The sequence below is a fragment of the Chrysemys picta genome, chromosome 2 (genome assembly GCF_011386835.1).
Source record: "Chrysemys picta bellii isolate R12L10 chromosome 2, ASM1138683v2, whole genome shotgun sequence".
NCBI lineage: Eukaryota > Metazoa > Chordata > Testudines > Emydidae > Chrysemys > Chrysemys picta.
This window is the reverse complement of record NC_088792.1, coordinates 84,182,379-84,202,263: the sequence shown is the minus strand read 5'-3', so window position 1 is coordinate 84,202,263 and position 19,885 is coordinate 84,182,379. Positions and strand designations below refer to the sequence as shown.

The 19,885-nt window shown below is 44.2% G+C and overlaps 1 protein-coding gene across 1 annotated transcript in view; it reads right to left on the bottom strand.

The window, feature by feature from the left end:
• SLC6A20 (solute carrier family 6 member 20) overlaps window positions 1-19,408 on the bottom strand; it is a 38,100-nt gene extending 18,692 nt beyond the window's left edge. Inside the window, exons 1-4 of the mRNA XM_065587100.1 lie at window positions 19,192-19,408; window positions 10,863-11,003; window positions 5,777-5,868; window positions 3,795-4,022 (exon numbers count right to left, since the gene is read on the bottom strand). Of these exons, the coding sequence (XP_065443172.1) occupies window positions 3,795-4,022; window positions 5,777-5,868; window positions 10,863-11,003; window positions 19,192-19,312 (582 nt within the window). The 5' untranslated portion in view covers window positions 19,313-19,408. The remainder of the gene's footprint in view (window positions 1-3,794; window positions 4,023-5,776; window positions 5,869-10,862; window positions 11,004-19,191) is intronic.
• Between the last annotated feature and the right edge of the window lie 477 nt (window positions 19,409-19,885).

Genomic DNA, 19,885 nt, shown 5'->3' with positions numbered 1-19,885 from the left:
CTCTTGCTTGGGGCCACTTGGTGCTAGTCTAATACTACTTATAATGAATAACAGTAATGCAAGTGAACCTTTCTTTGCACAGCCACGGAGCTACTGAGTCATTTGAAATTTTGATAACTGCACAGAAAATTCAGTCCTGACTCAGAGCCAGAGTCATGTTGTTGAGCACTTAATCACGTGAGTAGTTCTCTTCCAACAAATGGGCTACTCAAGTAAGTGCTCACCAACATGGATATTAAGGCTCCACAGTCTGGCCATTAAAAGTCCGTGGTTTCCCAAAATCAATGTAACTCCAAGTCCTGACTCAGGACGTGAGGCTAACAGATGTTGAGTATCCTCCACTCCCATTAACTTCAACAAGAATTGTTGGTGCTCAACGTCAGATCCTGTTTTCAGGTTCAATCCTACTTCCATTTAAGTCAATGGCAAAACTTCGGTGTCTTCAGTGTTTCAGGATCAGGCCCTATCTGACTCCACTTAGCAGTGGTACAACCCTGAATTTTCTAAAGGTTTCAGGGGTATCTAAAACCTTTGGGAACTTTTTTCTTTTTGAGAAACGACAGTGGAATTCTCAATCCTGTCTTGGGCTTTAAATGACCTTCCATTACTGAAAGTGTCATTTAACCAGAGGTCAGGTCATCAAGTCTGTCCTGCATTTTCGCAGTGTGTGTGTTGTCTACTTCACCTTCATTAGAAGCTTTTATTAAGTTATTTTACATTCTTATTTAAAAAAAACAACCTTTTAAATGCATTAGTTTCAAATAACTTAGCAGCTGGGTCTATTGCACAATACATAACATTACTGCTGTTTTTCTAATTAAGATACACACAGAGCTTCTTTCAAACCCAGACTCTATGTCAATATCATGGCCACAATGGACCTATGCAGTAGGCTGGGTATTTAACTTTGCCACATAGAGCCAAGTTCAGCAAGTTGTTTTTATTTTCCATACTCTTGGGTGCCCATGGGTTTCTGTGCTTGTCTCATATGATTTGAGGATATAAATCTAATCTTTATTCTGAAAACAGGTTCAGGAGGGAGATCTTTTTCAGCTTTTGGGGGTATCCTGTTGTAAGGTTAAAAAAAATCCTGGGCGACCTCCCCTCCCACAGATTAACAGTAGACATGTGTCATAAACATACAGCTAAGGGTAGCATAAAATCCCTCTTTACCCTGTAAAGGGTTAATTCCTCTTTTACCTGTAAAGGGTTAAGAAGCTAGGATAACCTGGGGGCACCTGACCAAAAGGACCAATAAGGGGAGAAGATACTTTCAAATCTGTGGGGGAAGGTTTTTGGTCTGTGTCTGTCGGAGCCAGCCAGGAAACAGGGCAGGGGAAAATATCTCTGAACTAAGCATCTAGTCTTGCAGAAATAGTAAGTAATAGCAGAAAAGAAATGCGTTAGATTACCTTTTGTTTTAGCTTGTGAATTTTTCCCTGTGCTAAGAGGGAGGTTTATCCCTGTTTTTGTAACTTTAAGGTTTTGCCTAGAGGGGAAATCCTCTGTGTTCTTGAGTCTTTTGTTATTCTGTAAAGTATTTACCATCCTGATTTTACAGAGATGATTCTTTTACCTTTTCTTTATTTAAAATTCTTCTTTTAAGAACCTGATTGATTTTTCATTGTTCTTAAGATCCAAGGGTTGGGTCTGTGTTCACCTGTAGCAATTGGTGAGGATATTATTCTCAAGCCTCCCCAGGAAAGGGGGTGTAGGGGCTTGGGGGGATATTTGGGGAAGGTAGGGCTCCAAGTGGCCCTCCCTGAATGTTTGTTTAAATCACTTGGTGATGGCAGCGATACTGTTCAAGGTGGAAGTTGTGCCTTGGGAAAGTTTTTAATCTAAGCTGGTAAAAATAAGCTTAGGGGGTCTTTCATGCGGGTCCCCACATCTGTACCCCAGAGTTCAGAGTGGGGAAGGAAACCTGACAACATGTTATTTCTTTTCTACATTACTCCAATAGGGTCTGTCTGGCTCTGCTCTGATCAGGACCGGCTCCAGGGTTTTTGCCGCCCCAAGCAGCCAAAAAAAAAAAAAAAAAACCGCGATCGCGATCTGCGGCACTTCCGCCGGATTCTACTGTTGCCACTTGTTTGGTGGCAATTCGGCGGCAGGTCCTTCCCGCTGAGAGGGAGTGAGGGACCCGCTGCCAAATTGCCGCGGAAGAGCCGGACGTACCGCCCCCTTCCATGTGCCGCCCCAAGCACCAGCTTGCTAGGCTGGTGCCTGGAGCTGGCCCTGGCTCTGATTGAAGGCAGCATGCTTAACGAAGTGGCATCAGTTTGGCCCCATGGGTCTAGACTGTAAAATCTTAGAACTTCTTAGAACTTTGATGCTGCAGAGTAAATGTCACTCAAAGCGGCCCTCCCACATGGAACACAGGAATTGCCATACCGGATTGGACAGAGGCCAGAACCAGCTGCTTCAGAGGATGGTACCAGAGACCCTGAAATAAGTAGCTATAGAATAACCTGTCTGTCCACAGGGGAAGTTTCCTCCTAACCTCTATTAGTTAGAGGATGGCTAATGGCCTGAAACATGAGGGTTTTCTATCTCTTTGACAACTCTTGGTTTTTAAAAATCCTTACCATTGTTATATACCACTATTATACCTGAATATTCATGTTGTCCATATAAATGTCCAATTTTTTAAAATCTTGCTAAGGTTACTCTGAATGTTAACATGTCAGTGAGTTCCACTAACTACTAACTGTGTATTGTGTGAAAAAGTATTAATTATTAGTTTTAAATTTGCTGAGAGTCAGTTTCATTGAATGTGGCATTCAAGGGATTAACACAAGAGGCCAATTTAAAAGTGACTACAAAGTGAGGTAATTCCTGCTTTCCTTCCCATAAAGGTATGTTTACAAATGGAGTCTATAAGTTCCTATCATCCATAGAACAAGCTGCTTTTTCTTGTCTGAGTCACAGATAAGTTCTTCCTCCAAACTAGTCAAAAGGCAGCTTTTCAATAACGGCACCACAAGTGATCGCCACGGAGCTTCAGTATCACACTGGTGTTTATATCTAATAGCAGAATACTGACCTGCGCCCTCTGATACTTTGTCTATGTCTGATCAGCTCACACCTGTGAGTCCATGACAAACAGACTTCATAGTCCTTGACTATGGCACATGCCAACAACCACCACATTGTAAACAGGGACAGAACTCGGGGGCTTTGATTAGATGACGGCAGTATGCAATGAAATGGCTAATGTTTGTACCCTGCCCTCTGCAGGATGAACTGTGACGTTCTATGACACTTGTACAAATATGCTGCCTGCTGTCCAGAGACTGGCCCACAGAGGCTATATGCCTTAAGCTACTGCAGCTAGTAGAGATCCTCTTTTAGCTAAAGTGGTAGTGTTCTATGTTTTGGAGACAAATATCCCCATGCCACATATGTAGGCAGCATAGCTATTGATTGTAGTGTGGGAATGTAGACAACACGCCGATTTATTACACCACTCATGGTTAGAACCAAATGAGGTTATGCAAACGCTCTCCCAATGTACAAGCTATTGGATGCATTCATCAGTCTTTAAATGTCAGCCTGAGTGCCAATGTGCATACAGTATACGGCCCTGTCTCTGTGCATAGACTATATGGTCCTGCATGAGCAGTCAGGCAATGGTCAAACTGTGTTTCCCTGGTGAAGAGGAATTCAAACCAGCCAGGTTTAAAAAGCCTGTCAAAAGTTGTTTGTTTTTTTCCAGTTAACATCACTTAAAGCTGGTTTCTGCAAGTCCTATTTATGGTTTAACTCTGAATCAACAGTTATTATCCTCTTACCTTGCCGGTAGACTCTGTTCCCCTCAGAATACACAGATAGACCACCAGCCAAGCCAGGATCAGGCATATCGCTTGCTCCCACTGGATGCTCCCATACTCCTCAATGGATGGTGAAATGTTCAGGGTGTTCCTGTACCAAAAGTATTGAGTAGACGAGGTCTTCCCACATTCTTCATCATAACCGGTGTGGTTACTGTTCAGTGGACAACTGGCCCATGGCAAGGGATCCTTTGGGGACCAAACAAATGCAAAAGTTGCAAAAGTTAAGCATGTAGCAGGGATTTTCAGAGCTTTAGTATCTTGATGAGGCGTGGTGGGAAGAGAAAAGGTATCGTGCAAAGTGACAGTTCAAGGAAGCCAGGGGCGTATTGTGCTGTAGATGTATGGGGACTCTGGGACAGATCCTGCAGCTCTTATTCCCATGAGTAACCTCACTGACATATTTATACCTAATAGCAGGAAGTCGACATACATGCAGTGATGTTGTTCTTTCATTTTCATCATCTCCTTCTCTTCAGCTCATACCAGTGATATATTGGGACTAGTCACAGGAGTAAAGGCTGGGAATGTTTGTGGAAATTCCCATGAATGCTAATGTTCTTAGGATGTTAAGTCCCGCAGAAATAAATAGCATTAATCTGAGATAGACTCTGCCCCTGGATTATGGTTACATTACCATTTTCTTATGGAACTATTGACATAAAAACGGCCATGCTGGGTCAGACCAATGGTCCACCTAGCCCAGTATCCTGTCTTCCAACAGTGGCCAGTGCCAGGTGCCCCAGAGGGAATGAACAGAACAGGTAATCATCAAGTGATCCATTCCCTGTCACTCATTCCCAGCTTCTGGCACCATCCCTGCCCATCCTGGCTAATAGCCATTAATAGACCTATCCTCCATTAATTTATCTAGGTTTTTTTTAACCTTGTTATAGTCTTGGCCTTCACAAAATCCTCTGGCAAAGAGTTCCACAGGTTGACTGTGGTTGTCTGAAGAAATTCTTCCTATTGTTTATTTTAAACTGGCTGCCTATTAATTTCATTCGGTGACCTCTAGTTCTTGTGTTATGAGGAGTAAATAACACTTCATTATTTACTTTCCCCAGATCAGTCATGATTTTATAGACCTCAATCATATCCTCCCATAGTCATCTCTTTTCCAAGCTGAAAAGTCCCAGTCTTATTAATCTCTCCTCATATGGAAGCTGTTCAATACCCCTAATCATTAGTAAGCACTTCTGAAACATAAAGCATGTTGTAAAAGACAACATCACGTCACAGATATCTTTGGACAAGTCCTATGCATTTGTAAGTCCTGCTGAAGCAAATAATGCCTCAGTGTCATAGGGAAGTGGCTACTCGGCTTAATCATTACCTCACTATCCAAGTTCAAGTGTCAGTGCACAATAAAGATTTATTAAGTCCCTGCAGAAACTCCGGAAATGATACATCATGAAACCTTATTTACTTCTTTATTGGAAACACCCATTCTGTGCTGCTGGGAGAAGCTACACAGCTCATCGCAGAAAGCTTTTATTTTCATTTTGTTGATCAAATGATTAGCAAAGGTCTCACAAGGATGTGAAAGAATGTCCCCCTTTGGAGACCTAATTACCTTTTAAAGTGTTCACTGCCAACAAACTTTAGCCAGACAGGGCTTCTGAAGTCGGTCATCATGGCCTGATGATGACCATAAGCAACTCAAATAAATACACTTCTAAAAGGGACCATTCAGTGGTCAGATTGTAGTGCTGATTATCAGCTCACTGCCCGACAGCCGCTGCAGAATTTAAGTTTTCATATACCTTCTGCACACTGCAGATTCCCCTCTGGTCTAGTGTCACCTGCCTGGAAATTGGCTCATATTTTTGCCAAACAAGCCAGGTATGTTTTCAGAATTCCCAAGCACTTTGGCCCCAGCCCACCCCTGGAAAAAGTTAGGTCATTATCTAGCAATGCAGATCATCAGTGTTTCTACTCACCTGGAATGAATGGAACAGGTACCAGAATGCCCAGGCATTTATAACGTTATAGTACATGGAGAGGAAAAATGACACTACCACACTGGCAATGCCTGAGAATGAAAAAAGGAAAAGTCAGCGGAAGGGCAAACTGGCTGTACATCAGACTGCAGAATTTAAAAATTACACACTCACTTCTTCAGTCATTTTAGCTCTCCCAGACAACCATCACCAATGAAACATAAAGGTTCAGAAAAGAAGGCTGGAAAAATAGGAGCCCATCTAGATAGAAGCTACCTAAGGTTTAGAGCTGTCCTATTGGGAAAGTGGCAATGCCTTAGGGGCAAAGAGACCAGCCAACCTAGTGACTCATGGTTAGACATCCACACTGCAAAGAACTAGTGTTCTGAACCTCTCATGGGAAGACAATGTGCCATCCTACACCTTTAGTAGGGATGAAACACTGTTAGCTAAAGGGACCATATTTTCTGACAGACTCTACATGTGTCACCACAAAAGTACCCTTTTTTTAAAGTGCTGGTATTGCTACTGTGAACTTCTGACTGAATAGAGCCATTTCTTGAAGTGGAGGATATTTCCTGGTAATTCTGTTCTAAGTGAATCTATCATGAAACACTGAACAAGTGTCATTATCATTCACTTTAAGCCAAAGAACAGTTTGCTGGTGCCAACCCTCATTTAATTTCTCTTCACTCTAAACACTGTTAAACACTAAACTCTCAGTCCCCAGGACTCGCCGTCTCTGGTAAACACACAGTAAATTCTCCTGTGGACAGAAACACCTCTTGTACAAACATTTTGACTGATAAAATGAGGAATTGGGATAATTCAGGTGTCCCCAAAATATTCCTAGAACACCAGACATGTGAAAACCCGGAATTGTCAGGAGAATATTGGGACATATGTTCACTTTAGTGTAAACTGCTGTGGTTACTAAGTGCCTGATTAACCATGTGGCAGGTGGATAAAAAAAAATGCATGTTTAGAGCCTATCAGGCCACTTCAAGGTTACAAACTCAGTTAAAAATTGTAGTGTGGACAGAATCTGAGAGCCCCGCCCTTATTTTTGCCAAACGAACTAGGATGGTTTCCTCATGCTGTGGGTTAGAAGAGAGAGCCAGCAGCATTTACCAGAGTGTCACAATTGAAAGGAATGATCCCGCTCCCATGCAAATCAGTGGCAAAATCCCTACACTCTGCCAACCGGTAGATTGCGACCAACTGGTCAATCCTGGAGCCTCTGACAGTCAATCGCGATCTCTGTCTGCTAAAAGTCCAGCGGTGCAGTGGGGCTAAGGCAGGCTCCCTTCCTGTGCTGGCCCCATGCTGCTCCCGGAAGCAGCCAGCACGCCCCTGCGGTCCCTGGTGGGGGCAGGGGTCTCCACCGCTGCTCCTGCTGCAAACACTGCCACTGCAGCTCCCATTGGCTGGGAACGGGGACCTACGGCCAATGGGAGCTGTGGGGGCGATGCTTGCAGGCAGGAGCAGCATGCAGAGCCACATGCCCCCCCTCTCGGGGCTACGGGGGTGTGCTGGCTGCTTCTGGGAGCGGCGTGGGATCGGGGCAGGCAGGGAGCCTGCCTTAGCCCTGCTGCACCACTGCCTGGGAGCTGCCCAAGGTAAGCGCCACCCACTGGGAGTCTGCACTCCTCCCACACCCCAACCCCCAGCCCTGAGCCCCCTACCAGAGCCAGCACCCCATGCTCCCTCCTGCACCCCAACACTCTGCCCCAACCCAGAGCCCCCTCCTGCACCCAAACTCCCTCCCAGAGCTTTCACCCCTCACCCCCTCCTACACCCCAACACCCTGCCCCAGGCTCAGCTGAAGTCCCCTCCCACACTCCAAACCCGTCGGCCCCAGCCCAGAGCCCGCACCCCCTCCCGAGCCCCAACCTCCTAGCCCAGCCTGGTGAAAGTGAGTGAGGGTGGGCGAGAGCGAGTGATGGAGGAAGGGGAAGATGGAGTGAGTGGGGCGGGGCCTTGGGAAGAGGCAGGGCCTTGGGGAAGGGGCGGGGTAGATCCCGGATTGCATTTAAATTCAAAAAGTGATGTTGTGTGTAAAACGGTTGGAGACCACTGGGAAAATTCTCTCATCATTTCGCACCTTTGCTAACACCCATTATGCGCTCCCCATGTTAGCTATGCTGGGAGCCCTAGTGCGAAAGGACTGCTAGCTGCCACTGGCATTTTCAGTATTGTGTCATGTAACCCTGTGCAGAGCAGGGCTAACTGGCATGGTGCCAGCACACCTATGCTAGAGCATCTGGCATTGCTAACACAGGTGCAGCTGAACAGGCGTTAGCAACAGGGGCAAATTCTTAGATCCCTGTCACACGGGAAGCATCTGGTATCTCTCCCGCCATAGTGTTCATGTCATAACTATAGTATTCTCAGAACCCAGGTTGTTGATACGCATCAGATTGTCATGTTCTCTATTGTACTGCACAAATGTAAATCAAATATCAGGTAAAAGAAGGAGCTTTTCATCCTAGAACTAGACCCTTTGCAAGAAACCTCTGTGGTAGCAATGCCAAGTTTTTACCTATCAGAGGGGTAGCCGTGTTAGTCTGAATCTGTAAAAAGCAACAGAGGGTCCTGTAAAAAGAAGAACAGGAGTACTTGTGGCACCTTAGAGACTAACATCCGAAGAAGTGGGCTGTAGTCCACGAAAGCTTATGCTCTAATAAATTTGTTAGTCTCTAAGGTGCCACAAGTACTCCTGTTCTTCTTTTTGCGGATACAGACTAACACGGCTGTTACTCTGAAAAGAGGGTCCTGTGGCACCTTTAAGACTAACAGAAGTATTGGGAGCATAAGCTTTCGTGGGTAAGAACCTCACTTCTTCAGATGCAAGTAATGGAAATCTCCAGAGGCAGGTATAAAGTTTTTACCTGGTATCTAGGAAGAGTGCTGTAACTCCTTCCTGCACACAAACAACACATTTACATATTTATTGTTTTACTGCACGTGACGCATGCTTGCCATTGAAGTCTCTCTTCTTTCAAGGGCATGCAGGAGTTGAGTCTGAACTTTGGTCACTTATGGTGAATATTCAACACCATTTTAGAGATGAACAATTCTTGTTCAAATGAACTGGAAGTAGTTTAGGCTAGAAGGGCAATTTAGGCTATTTTTAGATGGATTAGTTCAGTTACTGGCCTATGTTGAAGGATGAGAGTAGTAAATTGGTGCATTGTTTTGTTGTTGTGATGTATTTCATTAAGCTTGTCAGGAGGAGGATCTTGTTGTTAAAACACCAAACAGGCAGGCCGGAGATCTGGGTTCTGGTGGTGGGTTCTGCCATTTACTTTCCATGGTTCAGTTTCTGCAAAATTGAGACAATCCTTCCCTACCTCATAGGCAAGTAATGAAGTTTGATTTATTAATGCTTGTAAAGTGCTTTTCTGATCCTTAGCTTAATAGATTCAGAGATTTGGCCAGAAGGGACCATTGTGTTCATCTAGTCTGACCTCCTGTATAACACAGGTCATGGAACTTCCCCAAAATAATTCCTTGAACAGATCTTTTAGAAAAACTTTCAATTTTGATTTAAAAGTTGCCAGTGATGGAAAATCCACCATGACCCTTGGAAAATTGTTCCAAGGGTTAGTTACCCTCACTGTTAAATATGTACACCTTATTTCCAGTCTGAATTTGTCTGGCTTCAACTTCCAACCAATGGATCATGTTATACCTTTGTCTGCTAGATGGAAGAGCTCATTATCAAATATTTGTTCCCCATGTCAGCATTTATAGACTATGATCAAGTGACCACTTAACCTACACGTTTGTCAAGCTAAATAGATGGCACTCCTTGAGTCTAGCACTATTAGGCATATGTTCTAATTCTTTCATCATTCTTGTGGCTCTTCCCTGAACCCTCTCCAACTGATCAACATCCTTCTTGAATTGTGGGTGCCAGAACTGGACACAGTATTCCATTAGCGATTGCACCAGTGCCAAATACAGAGGTAAAATAACCTCTCTTCTCCTACTCAAGATTCCTCTGCTTATGCATTCAAAGATCACATTAGCCTTTTTGGCCACAGTGTCACACTGGGCACTCGTATTCAGCTGATTATCCACCATGACCCCCAAATCTTTTTCAGAGTCACTGCTTCCCAGACTAGAGTCCCCCCTCCTGTAAGTATGGCCTGCATTCTTTGTTCCTAGATCTATACATTTAAATTTAGCTGTATTAAAATACATATGATTTGCTTGCACCCAGCTCATCAAGCAAGCCAGATCGCTCTGTACCAGTGACCTGTCCTCTTCATTATTTACCACTACACCAATCTTTGTGTCATCTGCAAACTTGTTAGTGCTGATTTTATATTTTCTTCCAGCTCATTGATAAAAATGTTCAATAGCACAGGGCCTGGGAGGTGCTACAGATGTGAGAAGTCATTTCAGGCTTTGCTATATATCACCATCTTACAGTATAAGCCAGTGACATGGACGGAAGTGGCTGAAATGTTGTATTGGGACTCAGCAGCAAAACACAATGGCAAACAATGTGCTCTTTTGAGATCTGATGGCCACTCGCAGCTCCTCGCAGGTTGTTCAGTCAATGCCACATACGTGTGGGAGGCAGCAGGGGTCAGGGAAGCAAAGTCCCTGGCTTCTGTGCCTGGCTCTGCCAATGACTCCCTGGGTGACACAGAATAAGTCACTCAACCTCTCTGTGCTTCAGTTCACTGTGTAGAAACTCTGGATAATATTTGCCTACTTCCGGGCGTGTTATGAAGCTTAATTATATAATGTTTGCAAAGTGTTCTGAGATTTTCACTACGTAGGGTGCTATATACGTGTGAGTAGTATAAGTATTATAACCTGTGCTCTGGAGGAAACTAAAGTTCATTGCACATACTTTAGCACAGCTCTTTTCGCTAATTACCCAGGGATCCATGACTTTGATCAGAACTCTGATTTTATTTGTATATTGCCCATTTCATTTTATATTCCATAAATACCCCAATTTTTGTCCATTTCCTGCTCTAAATTATATTTAATGCAAAAACTCATAGGAATCCCCAAAAGTCAGCTAGGAGTTCAAAATAACCCTGTTCGTGAATTGAGAACGTACCAACCCCGCTGAGGTAGGGGCTTATGATTTTCCACGCTCCTATGCTCCCCTGGCGCATGTGCTGTCCCACTGCCAACTCCAGGTATAGCAAAGGCATCCCTTCTACAATTAACATGATGAGATATGGGATTAAAAATCCCCCTGTAGGAGAAACAAAAGGAAGCATTTAACAAGCAAATGAGAGAAATGAGCTATTACTTTCAGGGCCGCCCAGAGGATTCAGGGGGCCTGGGGCAAAGCAATTTCGGGGGCCCCTTCCATAAAAAAAAGTTGCAATACTATAGAATACTATATTCTTGTGGGGGCCCTTGTGGAGCCCAGAGCCTGGGGCAAATTGCCCCACTTGCCCCGCCCCTCCCCCCCCCGGCAGCCCTGATTACTTTTGAGACTTCAAATACAGTTTTAATAACACCGTTCTGTCATTAGATGGCTCACCATTAATGATATGAACAGCCACGCATACAGATCCATACGTGCACACCTATTCATGTACCACATCCGTGCATGTACACCTTTGTATGCTCATCCATTCACCCTTGTATGCAATTCCCACTGCTTGTGCAGCCATAAACTAGTGATAAAAGTGACAAGCTATGGAACTGATGAAGCTAGTCCATAATGAGATTCAACATGTTCTCTGTCCTTGATGATTAGCCTGTAATTGCTACATGATGGATCTTGGGCCAAACAGTTGTCTTCCAGACGACAGTATATTGCTGATGATTGCTGTGTTAGGATCCCAGCTGCACCTGCAACTTCATGCAGGTCACCAGCGTGACTGATTCAACAAAATCCTAAATGTGATGTCATCTCATTAAGAGGTGGAAGAGTCGTCTTAGGCTGACTTGAGCAGACAAACTTTTTATACCTCAGTGATGATGCCAGCCAGCAGCAATATGAGGGTGCTATACCAATAAAGCATGTTGCAAATGTGAGACTATCTAGACCAGAGTGGGCAAACTTTTTGGCCAGAGGGCCACATCTGGGTAAGGAAATTGTATGGTGGGCCATGAATGCTCATGAGGTTTGGGGTGTAGGAGGGTGCTGGGACCGAGGGGTTCGGAGGGCAGGAGGGGGATCAGGGCTGGAGCACGGAGTGGGGGCACCAGGGAGAGGTGAGGGTTCTGGTTGGGGGTGCAGGCTCTGGGATGGGGCTGGGGATGAGGGGCTTGGGGTGCAGGAGAGTGCTCCAAGCTTGGACTAAGGGGTTTGGAGGGCAGGAGGGGGATCAGGGCAGGGGGTTGGGGCATGGGGGGGGTGGCTCAGGGGTGCAGGCTCTGGGCGACGCTTATCTCAAGCGGCTCCTGGAAGCAGTGGCATGTCCCCCCTCCGTCTGTAGGTGCCGCACCTGCAGCTCCCATTGGCTGTGGCACTTGGAGTGGGGGCAGTGTGCAGAGCCGAGCCCCCTGGCTGGCCCTACGCATAGAAGCTGGAGGGGGGACATGTCGCTGCTTCCAGGAGTGGCCCCTGACCCTGCTCCCCAGCTGGAGTGCCAAAGCGGGGAAAAGCCAAGACCCCACTCCCCAGCATGAGCTCGAGGGCCGGATTAAAATGGCTGGTGGGCTGGATGCAGCCCACGGGCCATAGTTTGCCCACCCCTGATTTAGACTCAAGCACCAGGCCCAGTCTCCAGTTCAGCAGAACAATCACGATACACCACTGTGTGGCCTTGTCTACACTAGGGCATTTTTTACTGATACTTGGCAACCCTGGGATTTTTTGCTAAACATTTCCTAGTCTAGCGCTGACCAATGAGAGAATGTCACAGTTGTTCACTTTGAGTAGTATACAAGACTACAGCTATTAAAGTGTAACTAATTGCTACCCAAGCTGTTAAAGGGTAATGAGAGAGGTGATGAGGCGGAGAGGTTTATTTCACATGTGTGCATCTCTCTTAAAGGGCCAAGGAGTGCAGCACTGAAGAGGGGTAAGGAAAAACCCTCATCTCCACAAAGGACAGTGTGGCTGAGGGCCTATCTACATAATAAATGTAACTGTGTTTTCATAAGTAGGTTGTGCCACCACTCTGACCTGGTTAAAAAACCACATGGGGACAGAGCCTCAGCTAGTGTCAATTGCTATAGCTCTACTGAAGTCACTAGGGATCTGAAAGTTTGCAGCAAGACCTGTGGATCTGCCCATGGCTAACTTGTGTGTACGCCACAACTTTTTTCACAACACAACCATGTGCCAGCCAAGTTTGCACATCCATACCTAACACAATGCCTCCCGGTATCTGTACTGCAGCTACCCCCTAGTGCCTCAGCAGGGGATCGGATGCCTGGAGGACATGCACACAGAGCAATGACAATAGCCCATAGGAAACTGTGCTTCTTGGTTTGTCCTACTGCACAGACCTGGAAGGAAGGAAGACTGACCAATCCAGTTCCATAGACACAGCTAAGGGGGCCCTGTGCACAGAGCAAAATTAAAGCATTATGGCCTCTCACAGGAGAACAGCCATGTACTAGCTATGTTGCTGGCAAAGGGGACAGACAATTAGCTGCCACGGGGTGAATTCTTGCTTCTGTCTTAACTGATTTGCCCATTCTGATGTTGTGAACGGAAGGCACATTTGTGACTAATGCAGTGAGATTAGAGACAGATAGCTCCGCATGTATTGACCCTAAAAAGAAAATCCAAAGACCATTTAAGTAGCTCTTAAATTACAGCGAAGCCCCACTACAATGGAAAGGCTCGAGCTACGGAACTGGGCTCTCACCATAGTTCGGGCTGGGTTTGGCTCTGGTGTTCTGGCAGTGAGGACATGGGGGAGGAGAAAAACTGAAAGGATCAGAGTCAGAAGGGAGTGGGCAGAACACAGAGAAAAAGGTGGGCGAGGAAGAAGGAAATAAAGGAAAGGGCGGGTAACACCGCAGAAAAATGAAAAAGAAGGAGAAACAGTGAAATAGAGGGCAAGAAACACCAAGATACTGTAGGAGAAAACTAGGGGTGGGGATGGAGGGGTGGGGAAAGTGAAAGAAAAAAAAGCACAAAACCAAGACAATGTTTGATTTTTAAATTAACTATAGAAAGTCTAATCCCCAAATACCCACAAAAGGGGTTGGATTCTCTTTCTACACGTAAGTTCCGTTAAACCCTGGGGTGCTGGATTTTCTGAGCCGCCAAAAGGACATTACATGGTTGGCCTACATCCTCCAGTCCAGCCCTGGTCTACCACCTCCACCCCTGCATCACGCTCCCCTCTCAAGCTCACCCTCCAGTTCTAACCCATGGTTCTGATTTCCAGCTCCTGCGCTGCTGCTATTCCCTGCCCCCAAGGAAACCGCTTAAACTTCATGCCAGGCTGTACCTTTGCACACACCCCCCCCCAGTTCATTTGCCCTCTGGGCCCTAATTCTTAAATCCAGCCCTGCGTTCTGAAAGACTAACAAGATACTGTGTCACTGTATGTGCAGTCACCATTACTGCTGATGTATGTGATTAAGGGGGCAAGGGGATATCATACGCTCCAGGGGAAAGAAGGCTCAAAAAATTGTGAAAACTGGCAAGCGATCAAAGAACAAAACTGTAGTGGATGTTGCTGAAGTATTACATGTTTTTATTGTTATAAGGTCTGATCCAAAATCCACTGATGTTAAAAGGAGTCTTGCCTGTTGACTTGAATGGGCTTTGGATCAGGCCCATAGTATGTTACTCTGTTCAACGAGGTAATGGGTATTCGAAAAAGCATCAGATTAAAGAGCACGGTAATTAGCCAAAATTTTGCCAAGTGCATAGTTTGCCTGTATGCTCTCAGACCCAACACTGAAGACGATTTGTGTAGCTCTTGGTACTATAAGTCCTATTGTTTTCAAGTACTCTGAGTTGGTAACTCTAACTGGCCTGCTAGTAAAATAATTTGGTTCTGTGCGGCGCTGTAGAGCTTTAAAGCTACTGTGGAATCATCACTGCATGCTGAGCCAAACTCCGTTTATCCAACCACTGTATGTAAGGGGAAAGAGTGGTGGTGATCTCTCCAGGACCTATAGTCATGCCTTTAAGTGTATCAAAGAGTTACTGGCATCATCAGATGTCTGATGCATCACCGTCCTAGCCTGCAAATAAAGTTAGCATGTGATACCTCTGCATATTGGTTTTGAGGTGGCAATCATGTGTCATTAAATAAATTACTTTCCCTGCATGAGCTATGAACATCAGGAACATAATTACACTGACAACGGAAGAGAAGCTTTAGGTATTATAGATGGGGGAACAGGCGGAAACATCTTTGGTGTGCATTTACCTGAATCAGATGAAGTTCTTTCCTTACAATCCCAGAAAGACAATAGGGGAAGCCACTGTAAGAAATCACTAATTGATGTTATACTGAATTTGGGAGTGATGGAAGCTAGAATAAAAGTGACCTCAGCCGGTAGGACTAGGAAGGTGCGAGTGTGGCAGTGTTTATGATGCAGGTTAGACCTCAGAACAGTGGTTGGAACTGGAACTTGCTGGAATGGCTGTCTGCACATACCCTTCCACATTCCATACTACCCCCAGTTTGGTCAGTTTCCTTCTCCCCATCATAACCCAACATAATGTGAATCTTACATTGATTGGTATCTTATTTTGCCGACAAAGCCTTGCTTAGTTTCTTGAATCACATTGTCTGAGAGATGCTGAGCACCCTCAACTCCCATTGAAGTCTGTGGGAATTGGGAGAGCTCAGCCCCGCATGGGATGTGACCTGTGCAGCACCAGAAGAAGCAGTAGCAGGGGGAAGATGCACTTACAAGTGTGAGCTGCTGACCAGCAAGGTTCCACTGAGATAGCTGAGCCTACCCTGCAAAAAACGGGGTACAAAAGGATATCTCAGCAAGGCTTGGACGTTTAAAGAATTAGGCTTCACCTGTTAATTGGGTTTTTTTTGAAACCAAAAGCGCTAAAGTTCCTTATCTGGAGTCGCTCACTCTTACATACTTTTACCAAGTCAGCTTTGAATGCCTTTGTTTAGGATTGGCACGGTAAGGATTCCTGATTCACCCCAGTTCTTAATTGTAACTAATGGGGGCGAGGTGAGTATGTAAACTTGCAGGCTGGATCAAGTTCCCTGGATCCAACTTAACACTATAAATTGCACTTGGGCATTTATAGATCATCAGAGAGGAAATATTGATGTGCTCACTCCCTGCTTTGAGTGTGAAACAGACAAGGTCTTTGCAAAGGGGAAGACGGACAGAAAGACAGGCAGTCTTGGTTCCTTGCAGAGGGCAAAGAGGGGGAGGAACAGAGAGATTCTATTATAATGGGGTGGCTCAACAGTGCCATATGGTACTTGAATGGGGTGTCCCCCACTGCAGGTTTCTCCTGGAAAAAGCCCCTGCCTTTGACTTTGAGATCACCTCAGAAAGACCTGCTGACTAAGTCAAAAACAGATTTTGAGTAGCTTTTCCTGGTTTTAACAGCAAGCCAAAATATTTACGTAAATATCTATTATTTGGAATTTAATCTCCAGCATTAACATTCCTTGCAATGGGCTCTGCTCAGTTACTTGCAAAGAAGTTGAAATGAACACTGAGCAATAATCCGTATTATTCAGGGAATTAATTTTATACCTCCTGGCTATGCTTTTATTAACAACCCCTTTGTTTGCCTCTTATGTTAGATAACTCCCTTTCAAACTAGGGAGTTATCAGAGACTTAACAGTCCTTATACATTCAGTGGGGACCTTTTATAACACCCAATCAAACCCCAGTGAACCCCCTGGGAGTTTTGCTGTTGACTTCAAGGGGATCAGGATCAGACCCTTTGTGAAGTCCTTTTTTTCACCAGACAGCTTCACTATATCTGGATTTGCAGTTTGCCATGTTGTAACACAGTGAAATAATTAGGGACTTTTATTCTACTTCACAACGAACGAAAGCTGGGGCAGAACCAAAAGCCCAGATCCAAACGCCCCCCTTCCCCTCAACTTTGGTCATGTTTGGATCCAAATTTTGCATCCAGCCCCTCTCTTTAGAATGAGCTGAACCAAGATCTCAGATCCAAACACCCTATGGACTCTGGGGCAGCTCAGTTCTGGATTCAAAGTTAAACCTTGGGCCAGCTCATCAGCAGATGTAAATCAGCATCGCTTCATTAAAGTCAATGGTGCTTGGATGATTTGTTCCAAATGAGGCTCTGCCCCTCTGTGTCTTGGGTCTGTATCTATAAAGTATGACTGTCCCTATATCTGAGTTCACTATAAACAAGTTCCACTGTATCTTTAATTTGATAATCTCATTTATACATGGGTTAGCTGCCAAATAACTGTCCTAAAAGTTAATAGGCATCTTAACTGATACGTTATTCAAACCGCAGAACAATAACTGTGATGCTCTCTAGAAAGAACTGGTTCATATCTGTGTTGCCCAGTTCAAGCCCTCTGGATAAAAGAGAGGATAAGCAGTGAATACATTTACGAGAAGGAAGATAATCGGTTTTAAAGTTTGGACAGCTATTGTATCGTATAGATACCTGTGGTAAGAACTTTTAGACTATGCTCTTCAGGGCAGGGAATGATTTTATTTTTGTGTTTCAGCGTGTCAACCACATAGTCAGCCCTACACAATAATACTAATGGGGGAAAATGCAGCAGTCAGCTGAAGTTATAAGGCTGTTCATTTAGGTCCCTGAAAACCATACTTTGCAGAAAATCCATGTTGTTGGGTGGTGTTTTTTTTTCTTTTTAGGCTGGAGGCATTGATCAAAGGTACACTTGTGTGTGCTGTAAAGATTTACAGCTGCAGGGCTCGATAAGAGAAACTTAGAAAGCTAATCTTGTTACAGTAAAAAGCCTCATACTTGAGTCTAACTGCCCTTTAGAACATCTCTGTTGGGCGGACAGGAAAATTGTCTGCAATGGGTTAGACATAATTTATATATGTGTACATAATGTGCAATTAAATTAAAAAAAAATATTAAAAGGCAATGTTCTGGCATCACTTTCAAGGAGGAAGATGGTAGCCTTTTGAAACATTTGTAATTGAGAATCCAGCAGGAATTATAGATCATCTCTCTAGCTAATATATCCTAGTTTACATTTCTGTACAGCATCAACCACTTGCAGTATCTAAATGCTAAGTGAGGCTCTGATCCAAAGCCCATTGAAATAAATGGAAAGAATCCCACTGACTTCAGAAAGCTTTGGACCTGGCCCTTATGGCATATCTAATCTAATCTATCTAGAAATTAATGTAAACAATTGCTCCAGCTCCCAGCACACCATTGAGTGCCTCCTGCAAGTGGGTTTAAAACTTGTGTTTGAACCAAAGTTAAAAAAAGAGTTTAAAAATCTGCAAAGTTTTTCTCCTGGGAAGAAAAAGGGTGAAGGGCGGAAAGAACCACATGTGACAGGTGGTAGGGATTCAGGTACTATGGTGATGGATGCAGCATAAAGAAACTGAATAGAACTGTCCTAGGAACCTTACTGGAACTTCTTTAAGGCTAGTCAGCATGTCAACCACATAGTCTGCCCTTCACAAAAATAGGTATTTGCCTATTAGAACTGGTGGTAAGTTTTCTCTATAATTAACTTAATAATCTGATCTTTGATTTCTAAGTGCAGAAAAGCAACTGACTCTGGGTTTATGTCTATTTCTGACATTTTTTTGTTTAGTTTGGAGCGGGTGAAAAAAAAACAGCATCCCAGCCAGAGAACTCTTTTTGAACCAAAACCAGTTTAATCTACATTTCCAAAGCCTCTTGTGAGATTTTAGCTGTAGCAATCCCGTTGCCTAAGGGGTTTCTGCCAACTTCCAGGCAACTTTGCAGCCAAGTTATCAACCCTTTAAAATTAAGCCTTATATAACAGAACTGCATTAACAGCAGCAGTTTGAATGGCTATTATTAATCCCTTAATTAAATCAATGTAAATCTCTTCCCTTCTCAGTAGCATTTTTGGATCCAAATATGTAAATCTATAAGGAACTGAACCAGCTTCTGATGCCCAGAAAGTAATTTAGCAGGGGAATTAAAAAATCAGCACCATAGGAACCTTCTCTCTTATACAAAACAGTGTTCCTCCTTGTGTTTTCAGAGCTCAGTTGGGAAGGAATAGTATTGTATTGAATTGGGGCAGTACTCAGGAAAAAGGGTTACACGAGAGACACAATGGAAAGCAATGTGAAATAAAATAAAGATGTATAACGTCTCTGTAGCTAGAGATGGTCTGCTGATACATTTTATGTCTCTTGCCTATATAATCTAAAGAACTCCCCCTCCAGTGAATATAAAAAACGATCAGATGGATGGGATACTGACATGGACATACTTTTGGTTTAAAAATATTTAACATTCCACGTCTGTACCCTTCTGAGAGGGAATCAAGAAACAAACTGCACTTACCTCCTCCGTACATCTGACATAAATATGGAAATCTCCAAACATTTCCCAGCCCCACTGCATAAGAAATGCAGGCAAAAATAAACTGTAAGGGATTGTCCCATAATGGCCGGGGTTTTTCCATTTGCACTTTCAAGCACAGATTTCAGCAGAGGGTTCTTGACTTCACTCCTTCAGATGCTCTTCAAAGCCCTGCCTGAGACTCAAAGCCAACCCAACTGAGAGGGGAGTATGCTTGCCAATTGCTATCAAGCTTTTTAATTACTAATCTTATTAACAGGCACATAGTGAAGTAGGAATGCTGGTAAATAGATTATAGACGCACACACACGCAGAACTATAAAATGGGCACTTCGGGTGAACAGTTGCTTGGCTTTCAACTTGCATTGGAAAGATCTGAATTAGGTTTTTATTTGGCTGAATGCTGGGTTGATCTTGAAATCAGAAAACATTTTCAGCTGCACATGGCTGAAATGACTCGAAAAGCTGGAAAATCCTCATTACTTAAGGTTCGCCACCAACATGTGACGTGTTCCTTTGGGAGTAGTGTGCATGGCTCAAGGCGAGAGTAGGCCATTTTGTATTTACTAATTAATGAGTGAGATCTCCACACAATCAGGGTTTGTTTAAATATGCGCATTTGTCAGCTTCCAAGGTGGAGATGACCTTACTGAAATGTGCAAATGCCTATCCTAAC